Source organism: Buceros rhinoceros, unplaced genomic scaffold, assembly GCF_000710305.1.
Source record: "Buceros rhinoceros silvestris isolate BGI_N320 unplaced genomic scaffold, ASM71030v1 scaffold19220, whole genome shotgun sequence".
Lineage (NCBI taxonomy): Eukaryota > Metazoa > Chordata > Aves > Bucerotiformes > Bucerotidae > Buceros > Buceros rhinoceros.
In genome coordinates this window covers 58,090-72,145 of record NW_010389623.1, presented here as the reverse complement: position 1 = coordinate 72,145, position 14,056 = coordinate 58,090, and the positions used below count along the sequence as shown (strand labels likewise).

General features: G+C 38.3%; 1 protein-coding gene across 2 annotated transcripts in view; it reads right to left on the bottom strand.

Moving 5' to 3' along the window:
- FAM193A (family with sequence similarity 193, member A) overlaps positions 1–14,056 on the bottom strand; it is a 46,040-nt gene that overhangs the window by 4,890 nt on the left and 27,094 nt on the right. For both annotated transcript variants that reach the window (XM_010134879.1, XM_010134886.1), the window contains 7 exons: positions 13,695–13,946; positions 11,235–11,433; positions 9,716–9,988; positions 9,096–9,378; positions 6,689–6,875; positions 4,658–4,888; positions 2,001–2,844 (listed from right to left, as the gene is read on the bottom strand). In XM_010134879.1, coding sequence (XP_010133181.1) covers positions 2,001–2,844; positions 4,658–4,888; positions 6,689–6,875; positions 9,096–9,378; positions 9,716–9,988; positions 11,235–11,433; positions 13,695–13,946 — 2,269 coding nt within the window. The remainder of the gene's footprint in view (positions 1–2,000; positions 2,845–4,657; positions 4,889–6,688; positions 6,876–9,095; positions 9,379–9,715; positions 9,989–11,234; positions 11,434–13,694; positions 13,947–14,056) is intronic.

Sequence of the window (14,056 nt, the reverse complement as noted above, 5' to 3'; positions counted from 1 at the left end):
CCTACACCCCTGGTTTTCTTTAGCATCCTCATAACAAGGAACTATGAAGTTACTCCTTCATACAAGGAATATGTATACTCTGCCAGAATAAATTTCTTCAGAAACAGAGATCGTACCAAAAGCAATAATGTTCACTGCCTTAACACTTAATTTTAAATCTCAGTTAAAACAAAAACTCAAACTTCGTTTCTCTCTTTTCATGTTCTTTCAATTACCCCAGTTCTAATTTTTTTTAGTTCAATTTTTGTGCCTTCGCTAATTTGGTACACCAATGCTATGTCTTTAAGAAATGAGAACTAAATGAAAAATTGTATATTATACTATCCTTCTAGTTGTTCTAAAGTCAGAGCTACTCAAGGCTGTAATCCAGATCCAACTCTTCAGAGAGCAGCACAATTGTCTTTATAAATTATGAAATGTGTCCTTATGTTTTTTCACATTTTCAGAAATTGTAAAGATACTTGATTTAAGCAGCAGAAAACAATGGTGAGGAGCAACGAGGAGGAAAAGATGCAGAAAGCTACCTGCATCCTCCTACAGTAAACACCCTCTGCCCCCATTCAACAGTTTTTCCTTCAAACATCTCCAGTCTTCTCTTTCTGCCCCTAATTCTGGAGTTTTGTCTTGCTCCAATGACTGTAGCACTTCCTTCTCAGGAAATTAAAAAAAAAAAACAAAACACCCACCACCCAAACATACCATAACACAAATGCAAAAAAATGCACAAGAACCAAACTACCAGAGAAAGGGGTTCAATTCTGTATCACTGCTCAGTTGTCATGGAATGGAGACACTGAACTTAAGAAAAGTGAAAGACTAGTGGGCTGACTCAACCCAACCATGAAACCACAAAAACAAAGTTGGGCTCTACACCTAGCACTTCCACCAACCAGGAATTTGGTTTACATTTTTGTAACAAAGCTTAATAAACGTAAGTATTGTGAAACACTGGCAGACACTGTCAAAGGATTAAGGTTTCATATTTTTATGCGCTGACGAGACAGAACAGCAGTGAGAACTGCACTGTTAAGTCATTCTGGTCCAGAGATACTTAATTTGTGTACCATTACCACTCAGCTACCCAGAGATCCCAGGGGAATGACCGGGTGCTCTGAGCAGACAGACGTCTGTACCACAAAACTGCCATCCCAACCGGCAGTCCCAGACCAAGCACGTGCAGGAACAAACTGGTGCCCAAGAAGGGAAGTTTGATCGGTGGGGCTGGCAAGGCCAAGCAGCTAGCACTGCATGTGCTCCTCAGCTCTGGCATTAGCTGTTAGATGTTTTCAGGGAAACAAAAAAAGTAAGTTGGCAAGAAAATATGCAAGTGCAACTTAAAGTCAACTCAATATTCAGTGGTTTTGTAATTTTTTAAAAATTTTGTTTGTCAAATGAAAAAATTTGTACTAGTACAAACTAGTATTCATGAGGAGAAAACATTCAATATTATCAACTAATTAACATCCCACTGTAAGTTTTCACTTTGACAAAAAAAAAGTATATTAGTTTTTGAATTTACTTATCTTTTAATGTAATTAATAGATGAAAGGAATTATTTCCACTGAGAAAATGTGTATTTACGCACAAAGTATCATTCTTCAGCTGTGGAATCCCCTTATTTTCCTTGCTCAAAGACTGAGACAAACTTTAGTCTCAACTCTAATGCTGTATGAAGAACAACCTTGCTTTTACAGAGGTTCAAAATGGATTTCAGCATACCACGGAATTATTTTCAATATTTATTTTAAGCAATATAGACTTTGCAGAAGAGACTGGCTTTCTTAACTGACAAAACCAGCACCATAGGCTAGTTTATTCATTCTTTACAGCATTCTACACCTCTTGAGTAAACTCTATGCATTTCCTCATTGTTCTAATTACAATGACTTGAGTTTTCCTGACACCAGTTTTTCTAACTGAAGATAAAGATTTCAAACTTCAGGATTTAAATGGTTACAATAAAAAAACCACCAAGTTCTTCAACTTTCTTACATACTTACCAATGGAATTGTTGACTTTGTCCCCTTTTTTCTTCTTGTTTTTCTTGTTCTTTCCCTTTGGTTGAGGAGAATCTGCAAGTATTAGCTTATTATTTTGTTGCTGTTCACTTGGTGAAGGGGATTCACTTGTTATGGGTGCTTTCTCTTCCTTTACGTGGTTCAGCTGTTTTTTGTTGTTATTGTTTAATTTCTTCTCCTCTTTTTTAGGTTCTGCAAGTGTCGGGAGCTCTGCTGCTTTTGCTTTGGATTCTATTTGGTTCCTGGTTTTAGTCTGAATCTCAGCTGCTTTGGGGGACTCAACAGGCTTTTTCACTTGTTCAGCACTCGGTTTGTTTATCTGCTTTAGTTTCTGTTTGTTGTTTCCCTCTTTATGTTGATGCATAATATCAAGCAGAAAAGAGAGGGGCTCATGCTGCTTTACACTCCCCTCTTTCTGATAAAGCAGCTTTGAGTCTCTAGTGTTTACAGGATTAGATAGTTCACAGCCTGTCTCTGAAACTGGCCTCTGTTCTGTGTGATTCATGTGTCTTGACAGTGAACCGGAGGAGGTGTCGATCTTTTCTGATTGCTCAAGTGTACCATTCTGAATGTCTTCAGGTGCGTTTGGGACAGACTCCTTCACTGCCTGGCAGTTTCGAGTAAGCATGTCCACCTTCTGACAGTCTTTACTTGTTCGTTCTTTCTTCTTTTTCTTTACAGCCCGCAACTGCTGAAGTTCTTGAAGCCGCTGTAATTCTTGTTTCAGCCTTTCTTCTTCTTCTTCCTCACGCCGTCTCTGTTCCTCAAGCAACTGGTGATGCTCCCTCTCCCTGGCTTCTGCTTCAAGTCGAGCTTTTTCTTCAAGCTGCAAAATAACAATAGGTTTATTGAAAGTGATAAATATTTAGGAAATCAGAGTTTTAGGGATTATTACTACTTTTCTCTACAAATGTTATAAATCCTAGGATCTTAACATGGGAACATACTTAGTCCAGAAGCGTGCGCAGCAAGCAAATAACTATTTAAACAAGCTGCCCTTTAAAAGTAGATTAAAATCCTTTCTACGTTTCTATTTTCTGTAATGTATTTGACTGTTGTCAATACCACCTGTTGATCTTCTCTTTGCTACTGCTAAGCCTAACTTCATATCAAGGTTTTCGACATCCACAAAAGCCTAATGAAAACAACATTCAGTTCCACTCTTAACAAATGTGCGTGTTACTAAGGTAACTCAGGTTTGCATCATGCTGCATCATTTACCTGTTCTCTTGCTATGGTAGCAGAGTTGCTCCATTTCAGTGTTTATGAACATTAAGAAAAGTAACCATTGAAAACATTTTACAGCAAAACTCTAAGCACATTAAAGTTAGATGAAAAGTTTTCAAAAATAAGGATGGTAAAGTTTCCTGGTATCAGCCATAAGTTCATGAACCACATGAAACAAAGACACAAAGGATTTTTTCCAGCCATTTCTGTGAATTCCTAAAACTGCTGTGCAGCACTGATCTTGCATCATTAGCAAAATGAAAGGAAGTTGTACATTGAGAACAATCATGTCCATTTATTGTCTTGAGCATTTAGAAGTGCCTGTATGGGATTACTTTTCACCATTATGCAAAAAAACCCATGAGAATATTCCAGTTCTTATGCTCATGCTGCTTTACAAGAGCAAAGTGAATTTTATGCTGTTAATTTTTCGAAGTGAATTTTATTTCTAAATAACTCACTAAGCCCTCAAGTTGCTGACTAGTGTTATGTCATCGACATTATAATGCAACTTGTGAACATCAGGTCTTCCAAACCCACGGAAGCGTTTAAAGAACGCAGAATTACTGCCAGCAAGGAAATTCACAAAAAAGAAGTATTTACAGTGCAGTCACGCAATGTGCTTACCAGAACTCAAAAGCCTTCAGCAACCAATCCCCTTGCACTTTGAGCTTTATACCTAAGGTAGATACTTCAACTGCAGTAAGAAAAGCTGATTTCTTGCTTGTTCAACTTAAAAAATATTTCTTCTATTAACTCAGCAAATACAATTTTCAAAAAATAATTTCACTTTCACTCACTGGAGTTTTTTAGAAATGTTTTTGCCAATTTCCATTTGAAAGCAACCAGTAATTTCTTCTCCCCTGTCCCCTCTCTGCAGCTTGCTACTTTCCTCCAGCTTGGGATAGCCCTTCGCATCATCACGTGGCACAGGACTCAACCTCTTTCAATCAGGACAGCAAGGTGTCCAGTGCAATCATTCTAAAAATACCACATCTTGATGGTTCCTCTCTCATAGAAGCACTGACCTTATGTTTCCTGGCTCCCTATAGATACTTCATCATAACCATTATCTCAGTACAGAAACACTAGTTGTCTAACTTCCCCCACTTTTAAATGTCGGTTCTACAAAACAATCAAGTTCTTAACATTTCTAACACTTAGAAGTAGCGTGGGAAATTCCAAAACAAAGCTGATTTGCAGCAGAACATGCAACAACGACACGGTCTACTATGTAACTCCTCAGATAGCATCAGAACAGGTAAGCTAGCTATGTTCACACAGAGGCACACCACAAACTACACAGAAAACAGTTCCACCATTATTATCAAGCCATTATACAGTGGTACACTTACAGAGCGCACACAGATTCAAAAACGTAAAGTCTAGGACAAACTACTTTTATGTCTTACCTTTCTTTGCTTATGTCTAGCTCGCTTGGCTGCCCGAGAACTGCTTACTGGTTTGGTTTCAGAGCTGTTTATAAATTGTAGCAAGTCTTCCACCTTTCGATGGTCAACAACACTTTCCCTTTCAGAGATCTGATCTGGTTTCTTCGGCTGTTCCTCTTTCCTTTTTGTTAGACGTAAACGAAGTTTTTCTCGCATCTCTGCATAATTTCTACTGGTTGGTGCAGCTGGAGGCTGAAGGACAAAAATTAAGTGACTAAATGCAAAAATTTCACTGACCTTTCAGGATTTAGAAATTTTAGAGACCTTCAAATAACCTGAAAGTCCAAACCTGAGTATCAAATTCCTTATTGTTTGTATGAGTACCTGACGGTGTATTTAACAGGCAATGGACCTGTCAGACTTGGGTCTCGCTTGTGAACGGTATTTTCCAGTTGAAAGAATGACTGATCTTGCAGAGGAACGCACAAGTGAGAAGACAAAGAAATACCTTCAAAAGCAAGAAAGGAGATTTCCATACTCTCTTGTGATTGGTGTACCACATTTGAAAGTTTGAAAGCAGCAAGCATTTGCTGCTGTTTCCATTTTCTATGAAGCCTGTTTCACAGTTTGGGCTACATGGGCCTCTGGTCTGTGACTGTGAAGGCTCGATTACCCTGCACTGAAGCGTGCCAGCTTACCCTCCAGCAGGGTCGCATCAATAACTTGTTAACACTGCTGCAAGTTGAATCCTTGCATCGTGTTTCAAATCTGTATTCCCACCCGCTGCTCCTGCCTCTCAACTCCTCATTCCTCCTCCCCTTCTCCTGCTTTACCCTCTCCCCTCTGCACCAGATCTGACACCGATCTGTTTGGAGCTACACCAGTTCAACTCATTAAATCTGCAAAGCAAAGCCTATTAACTTAAAAATCCTGTAGCATTTTGCCACTTCAGCAGAACAAATAACTTACTGTGCAACCAAATGACTATGAATCAATCATGGATACGGTGGGAACATGCAATGAGAAATGGGATCTCCTCTCTGCCCCTTTCAGCCACAGGGCAGGTGCTTTTAATTCACTTCAAACTCTCAGATTAAACTGCATCTGATCGAATACATGGCCAATAAACTCAGCTTTTACTTCAAATGGAAAAAAAATGCCAGAGACTCAAATTCTACTAGTTATCTGGTTACTAAAAACAAACTATACACAGACTTACAAATGAAGACAGCAGGAAAATGAAATTTTAACGTAAACTGGCAACTTTAGCTCTTAGCATTTCATTTGTGCAAAGGAAAGGTACGATTACAACAATTCACTAGATATTGTACTGGCATAAGGTTAACTTTAGGATGCTTCAAAGTGTTAAGTATTAAAACAAAGAACATACGGGAAAACATTTTGTATACCCTGCATGCTTCAGAACTTCAAAATTTCTTCAAAACACTTTTAAATACAAACGCAAGTCAGTGCCTATCAAGATGCACCAGTAAAGAAAATTGTGTGTAATATTGAAAACAGAAAAATGCAGAACGGGTATCATTTAAACTCACACTGCATAAGTTCCAGATAAAAATAGAGGTTTTTTCTTTTTTTTTTTTTTTAAATCAAGCTAAAGTGAATACTTTGAGGATTACTATTTTTACAAATGGGAGAATGGCTTCTAAATTGCCACAGACATTTTAAAAAACATGCTATATTAAGTGTACATCATTTCTAAGTACAATACTACAGACGAGTGTGTGAATTTTTTGAAGTTATTTAAATAGCTCATGCTCCTGTTTGCAATTTCAGCCCAGCATGGTACCTATTATACAAGTCAGTTACTTCCTAAATCTTTTAGTGATTTTTATTGGTCTTGAATTGCTTTCAGTTGGAAAGGTTTGTTTCAGTTCTCCACTTCAAAGAGGAAGATTACTTTCTAACCATGCTCCTTTTACTGCTTCTCTTGAGTGAGCTCCAATGCCACCCTCTTAGTTGCAGTCTGATAAATCACATGCAATGATGAGTAAGTAACAAAGAGCAAAGACTACTTAAAATCCAACAACTTACTCCTCCATGGCCGAAGAACTCACAGTAACAGCAGTCACAGTATTTTCCTTCCTTCTGATTTGTGGATGTTGAGGTACTGGAGCTATGCTCTGAACAGCTATCTTCATCCTGGCTCTCCTCTCCATCATACTGTTGATGATCATACGCGTTACTGTTCTCACAGCGATGGCCCTCACAATCAGGATCGCTATGTTAAATTAAAGAAAAAGCTTATAAAAAAATCTGGATTATAATAAATATGGTATTTAAAAAAAACCCCACATACAGTTACATGTACATCTATCAGTAATGACTCAAACTGGGGTATCAGCCACCAGTGATGATTCAAATCCTAAAGCCTTCATCCAGTAGCTTGTACATGGAGGTGCTCAAAACCAAACAGCAAGATAAGATGATACGTAGGAAAGTGATTTATAAAAACTCATTTAGTGACTCACTGACTGAAGAGCTTAGAGAATGAGTTTTGGAACTGTTCTTCTCAGGTTTAAACATGTACAACAGTTTCAGAAGTAATGATTCTAGGTTTTTTAAATGGAATTGTTTTGAAACTGCTGCCCATCTCCATCGCTTGTGGCCCAAAGAGCTGTGCACTTGCAAAGTACTCAACTTATTTCTAAAATCCCCTGGATTTAGAGAGATTTTCAAACTCTTGACTTAAATAAAAAATTCAAGGTCAGCTAAACCCCAAATGTTTCCATTGCTCTCTTTGAACCTTTTTTCCCCCCAAAGGGGACATACTTGCATGTCTCTTCAATCACCAGGTACATAGCAGTTTATTTCCTCCAGAGCTCTGCATAGCTGTCCACCCAACATATCTACTGTCCAGTTCTTATAAAACTGACACGTGATCTTGCTTCAAAAGTGAAGTATTTTTAAAAAATCCCGTTATCTAGCATTAGTATTTCTTTATTCTTATGTTAGAAAGGTGAAAATAGGCCATAATCTGTTTTATCTGAAAAAGACATGCAGATTTTCTTACTAACCTCACTTTCCTTTCTCCCCTTCCCCAGTAAGTTTTTCAAGAATTAGTGACCAGGACATAATAAAACACTGTTCAAATTCAGTATCCTAGTTAGGGAAAATGCATGCAAAATTGTTGCACTTAACAGGAGATACTGCCTGTCAGAGTAAACGTTCTGACTAGTCAGCTTGAGTAGCCTTTGCATCACTGTTTCTTGACTGTTGAGTTAGCATTACAGCGCCCAGTGGCACAGTGGGATAGCAAGTGCTGGGCTAATGGATACAATTCCATAGAAATCAAGGTTTCATTAGATCTGTCGCTCAGTCACTAGATTGAAAGACTAGAGCATAAAGCAGTTTTTCCCATTACAGCACATCACTGATTCATACAGACAGCAATAATTGTTTCTGGGTTCTCTCACAGTTTGTTCCTATGAACTAAAATTACTTCATCACGATAGCACCTGGAGATGATAATAAAAGTTGGATTTCTATTGCATTAAATAGCCTATATTCAACTCTCTCCCTGTACTAGGTAAGAAAGTTTCTTTACAAAACTGCAATAATTCCTTGAGCATGAAAGAACAGTCACTTACCTTGTGGTCAATAAAACCAGCTGACAACAGAAATAAGGGCAATTTTAGAAGCACTTCAGGTATGCTGTTATCTAACTGCCTAAATCTCACACTATCTCCTGGCTACGGCAGTAGTTTTCGGAAGACTACATTCATAGCGGCCATGATCACAGCCCAACAGGTCACAGAGTCACTAAGAACAATGATTCCACTGCTTTTCTGCTATGCCTGCACTCTTTAGACATAACCTTGCCGGTCTGCCACAATACGTAACACTACCAGAAGACCGCTGCAAACTCCTCCCAGCCTCCAGATCTTTGAAAACCTTTGGAAATCAGAACATTCTTCCACACTATAATCTCTGTATAAATGGTGGGACTGATCCCTAAGCAGTCTTAAGCAGAGTCAGGAAAAAGTGTTACTATGTCGCAGATTTCAAGACCCTGTGTGACACTCAGTTCTAGCTAAATCTGTCTACAGACTCCCTAACTTTTCACAGCTTTTCATTCCTGATCGCCACATAGTGCCAAAATGACAGAAAACAGAAACATTTGTGTTTGTGTCTCAGCAGCAGCAATCACTACAGGCAATGATAAAGAAAGAATAGAGCTTGACTTATTTATACCAGGTCACATTTCTAAAAGTGACGAAACATCTGTTTTTAAGCCTCTAAAGTCAACTAGATTCTGCAATGGAAATAATATTTATAATATATTAACTTCATATGAGAATAAGTATTTGAACTCAGTCTCATTTGCTGAACACACAGAGCTGCTCTTTCACACTACCACTACTGGCAAAGGAAAAGAGGTAACTGTATTTGAATTGCCCTTCTATGTAAAAAAGAACAACAGTAACAACCACAAACTTACCTGCAGACACTTGGTGGGGCACTTACAGAGCTGTCTGTGGTTGAAGTAGGAGGTGCAACTGTAGTAGGACAAAGACCTGAATGAGGATCCACAAATCCAGGGGCTGTTGCAGCAGTTTTGGGGAAAGAAGGAGCAGCAAGATTTGGAAGATGTGGTGTAGAGGCTGGAGATAGAGCAGCGGGAGACAGTGAAGGAAGGGATGCTAAACTGGTAGGACTATTTCGTGGTGCAACTGGTGCAGAATGTCGATGGTCCTCTTTATTGATGTTGTGGAACACTTCACCTAAATTGGGAAAAAAAGAAAGTGCTTACAATTAAAAATAATTAAGTCTCCACTAACTACCCAAACAATCAAGTGAAGTGCTGGATGTTCTCAGCTTGGGTAAAAATCAGCAGTATTTCAACACCTTTCTATTACCAGTTTCAAACCCTAACAAGAAGATCTTTTACAAAGTTCATTAATCCAGAAGTACAGAGACGGTAACTCAAGAGTAAGAAGAACAGCAATTAAAAATCTTCAAAATGAATAATGTTGTTACTATAAACACATATACATTTTTATGGTTAGCTGAATGTACTTCAGTCAGTTACTAAGCTGGACATGAATTACAAATCCTTACCTATCGATGAAGGTCTCTTAGATGATACTTTGAATTGGTTGCTGCTTGACTGCACTGTAGTTGCTGTGCAGGAGACAGAAGAAGTGGCAGAAGAGGTTGCCATGACAACTTTATTAGCTTCCATAAAGGCATCCTGGAAATTGTACAGACATTTCTTCTTTGCAGCATTTTTTTTCTCTTTGCTGTCAGTAACTGCTGTTGCTTCATTGCTAGATGTAGTAGGAAGTGCTTCGGGTCTTATTTCTGAGAGTGCTGGTGCTAATATATCACTCCCTTCAATTGAAACACACATAGTAACTTATAAGAATAACAGAATTGTCTTTATGGCATTTAGAATTAAACATTCAATTATTTATAAGCAGAAGAGCAAGAACATATTAATGTTGACTTGTGGGATTAGGGAAGGGATCCTCCTTTGCCTCTACCTCCCACCAAAAACCTCCTGTAACCAAAGTGCTTACAAGTCTCAGCAGAAGTCACAAACGTTAAAGTTGAAATTTTAAGACTACAAAATGTGTGTCGACAGGTAGCAAAGATGCTACAAGATAGCTTTATCCATTTACAATTTTAAAATTAAAACTGGACACCATTTTACATACTAACTAGATAAGCTTCAATAGCTGAAGACCAGGTTAGCCATGCAGCTGTTACAAGCAGGAACAACATATCCCTCTACCAGTGTAACGTCAGAAGTCTTATCTTGCTGGAAATTCCAGCTGGCTACAGTAACACCTTTGTGACAGACAAAGCTTCCACCCAAGCTTGCCACTAACCATTTGTTGGAACAGCTACCCATAATTACATTTGTAAATGAATGTGCTATCCTATAGGGGAAATTTTCTGGAGGTTTTTAATGCTTTTCTTTTTAAATATCACCGAGTAGCTTGATGCAAGTTAGCAGTCTGAAAAAAAAAGCCAACACACAAAATCAAGTTTCCTTTTTCATAAAAGCCAAGTAAATAAAAAAGACATTTTAAGATTTGGTATAATGTGAATGGAAAGATTTCTTTCTCTTTCTCACTATTTCTCTTCTACTCTTTCACTTTGACAATTAATATTCCCAAAGGCTTCCAGGCTTAAAATTATCTTTTGCTTGATTTATGCCTCTGTCTTTTTGAATGACAATGCAGTTATTGTAAGAAGTAGTAGGATGTAGTACCATGTTACCAGTGCTTTTATGACCCTGTAGAAAGAGAGCAGGCCTTTGTGGCAGAAGACCAAAGGTTTCCCCTTAATTCCTATTTCTTTGCGACCCTGAACATCTGAAGACAAAACTACCTCTACAATGACTGTAGGCGAAAATAGTGTGCTATTTGTTTGCCTTTAGCATCCTCTCCCCAATACATAAGAACTTACTTTTTAATTTTCAGCCCCACTGGAAATGGCAGTAAACCTCTGCCAGAATCACATCTTACAAGATCACGTCGATGAGACCTACCATTCCTGGAAAAAGTGTCACACTCCATTTCAGAACATAAGGCTTTTAACTAGTCAGTGTGAAGTAGTAACAAACCCTCACCAGGAATTGTATCAGGTAAAAACGTAGCAGGATTCCAGTTCTTGTCATTCATCATCTCTGAACCCCAAAGACTTATAAATTTAGAGCTATTCCAATCTGGAGTGCTCCCAAAACAGCTTGGATAAATATGATCTTGGAGAGATGCATTGAATACTTGATGCTTGTTTGTATGATTCTGAACTGGAGCTGGTGGTAATGCCTACAAAGATAAAGAGTATTTTCCTCATTAATATTCTGTTTGCTTACACACTCCAACAGCAATATTCAAATCATAGTGTTTCAGTTGTTAAAGACATTACAAAAAGCATAATAAAAAATATCTCCCAGAATGATAAAAAGACTGGTTTGTTGATTTTGAATGCAGATAATATTACAGATTGTATGTACGTATTTTATAATCACGAACATTGCTTTCAGATTCTGCTGACAAATAAAAAAAAAGTTTTCCAGAAATACTTGGCTTAATATATATTGGTAGGCCCTAGTTTTTAATTAAACCAGTTCTTTGTATGAATGGAGAATTTGTTGGGAATTATTACCTTTCAAAGCCCAAGCTGCCAGAATCCTCTGTGACATGATAATTATCAGCACATAAGACAATTGTGATAAAGGGGTAACAAACGCTTCAGGATTGAAAATAAGCACAGCAGAAAAAGAAATAAAACGTTTATTATCTGAAAACATAATTTTAAAGTTGATTATATGCTTCTGCTTTTTTCATCTCCAATTACTAACAGGTTCCTGACTTAACAGACAAGGAACACACCCTCTTATTTTAAGAAGCAACCGGAGGAAAAAAAAAAAAAAGAATACACACTTTTTCTTGTTTTCTAGAGACAATTTGTTCTGGATCACTCCATTTCTTCTGGCTGAAATTTTTTATTCACATTCTAAAATGTAACTTTCTCTGAGAGACCTTGTGCAATGCAAAGATTATATTCAGTTACTGTCACCTTTAAAAAAGCCAAGGAAAAGTGAGTTTGTTCTATTTTTGCACTGTATTTTATGCAATGAAAAGCTATGCAGAAGCAGGTACAGATACTAAAAATATCAACTAAGTCCAATAACATTTCAGACATAAGTATAAACACTCATGGCCAAGCAAACTACTTATATATCCAGTCTCCTCCTCCAGTACAGAAGGATTTTCATCATCTGACTAATAGGGAGAGAGGGAGAGGCTGGAACACCCTGCTTTAAAACAAAAATCCTTATACATCGACACTCAAAACACTTCAAAGGGTAGAACAGCCTATCCATGAAAAACCAAGCCTCATCCAACAGGGCTTATTAGCTCAATCGCTACCAGATCTGCTGAATTCTCTTCAAAGGCAAAAGCTCCCTGAAACTTCAGCTTCCGCACATGTCTTTCCAGATCCAGCACAACACAAATACATGGAGCCCAGCTGCTTCAGGTGCTGTGCCAGAGCTGAGAGATCTGGCCTACGTTACAAAGCCAAGCAGTGCCAGCAGCCTGCTGCTCTGCATGGGGCTTCTGGTACAGCCTTGTCAGCGCGCTGCAGATGTTCTGCCACACAAAGGTCTTCTGCAAGGAAAGGCAGCAGAGATCAGGGATGGAAGTTTGAGTAGACTGCTGTAAGGGATGCAAGAGCAGCTTTGGAAGGATGACAGAAGGTGTGGTACAAGAATTAGGACTTTTAGAAGAACGGTAAAAGTAATAATCATCTTAGTGGACAAAGAAGGGTCTCTCTCATTGCAACCACAGGATCACTGTACCAAGGTAAGAGTGAGATGACAGGAATATGACAGGAATAACGACAAAGGCGTTGGCCCTTTCATCAGCACTCATAGTTCGACTGATTTAAATAGTATGTGAAATAACATCCCATGAGCAGTAACTCTTCTTTTTGACTCATACTTCCGAAAAGCTGTTGCCTGGCCCCAATCCTTGTTCCACATCTTTCTCTTGTTTATTACTTTTACAAGTTTTGGGTCAAAAAAATTTTGTAGCACCCACAAAAAAGCAAGTTCTCTCAAAGCACAAAAAGCCCCTCATAAATAGACTGCTGTGCTTCAATTTTCTCAGAAAAAAACCACTAGAATTTTGAACTAGAAACCTCAAGATATTATTGCCGTAATGGAATATTGAACTTTTGCCTCCAATATCTATGAAATTAAGGCTTAATTAGTTCTCTTAGACTGACTAACTCTCACTGTTTCCACCATGCAAGACTCATTTTGTTCCACGTTATCTAATCACAGTAAGGAAATTATCAGTCTAACAAAAGCTACCCTTAGACCTGCTGTATGAACCTTCCACCAGTTCTGACTCTGTCCTATTCCCTACCCCTCACTAGTCCCTCCAAAAGGACTACTACAAACAGATCACAATTTCAGGTAACTTTCATGGTTTCACTGATATTCAGTCATGCTGGTTTATACAGGTGTGCAGTATTTTTCCTGAGATCAGGGTGCATCCATCTCCTTTGTTAGGCTTACCTTATTGTGTGTAAAGGGAGAAGCTGTATACAAGGTGGGATGGAGAAGTGGACGAGGCAGATGAGGAATTGTATGCAATGGTATATGTCCATGTATGTGAGGATAAAGATGAAGTGCAGGATGTGCAGGTTTTTCAGGATTCATAAACTGGTGGCCAGCAGGCAGGCGTCCAGTTGCGAGTGCAGAGGCTGTAAGACCTGAGGCTTCTTGTTTGCAAACATGACATTCACAAGCATTTGGACCTTGGTCAGCCTGTAAGAAAATAAATTAAAAAAAAATTCAGTCTACTCCACCGACAGTAAAATCAGCTATTTCCCCCGTCCTTTTTTCAGTAATCATTAATACTTTGTTTTGCATACAGC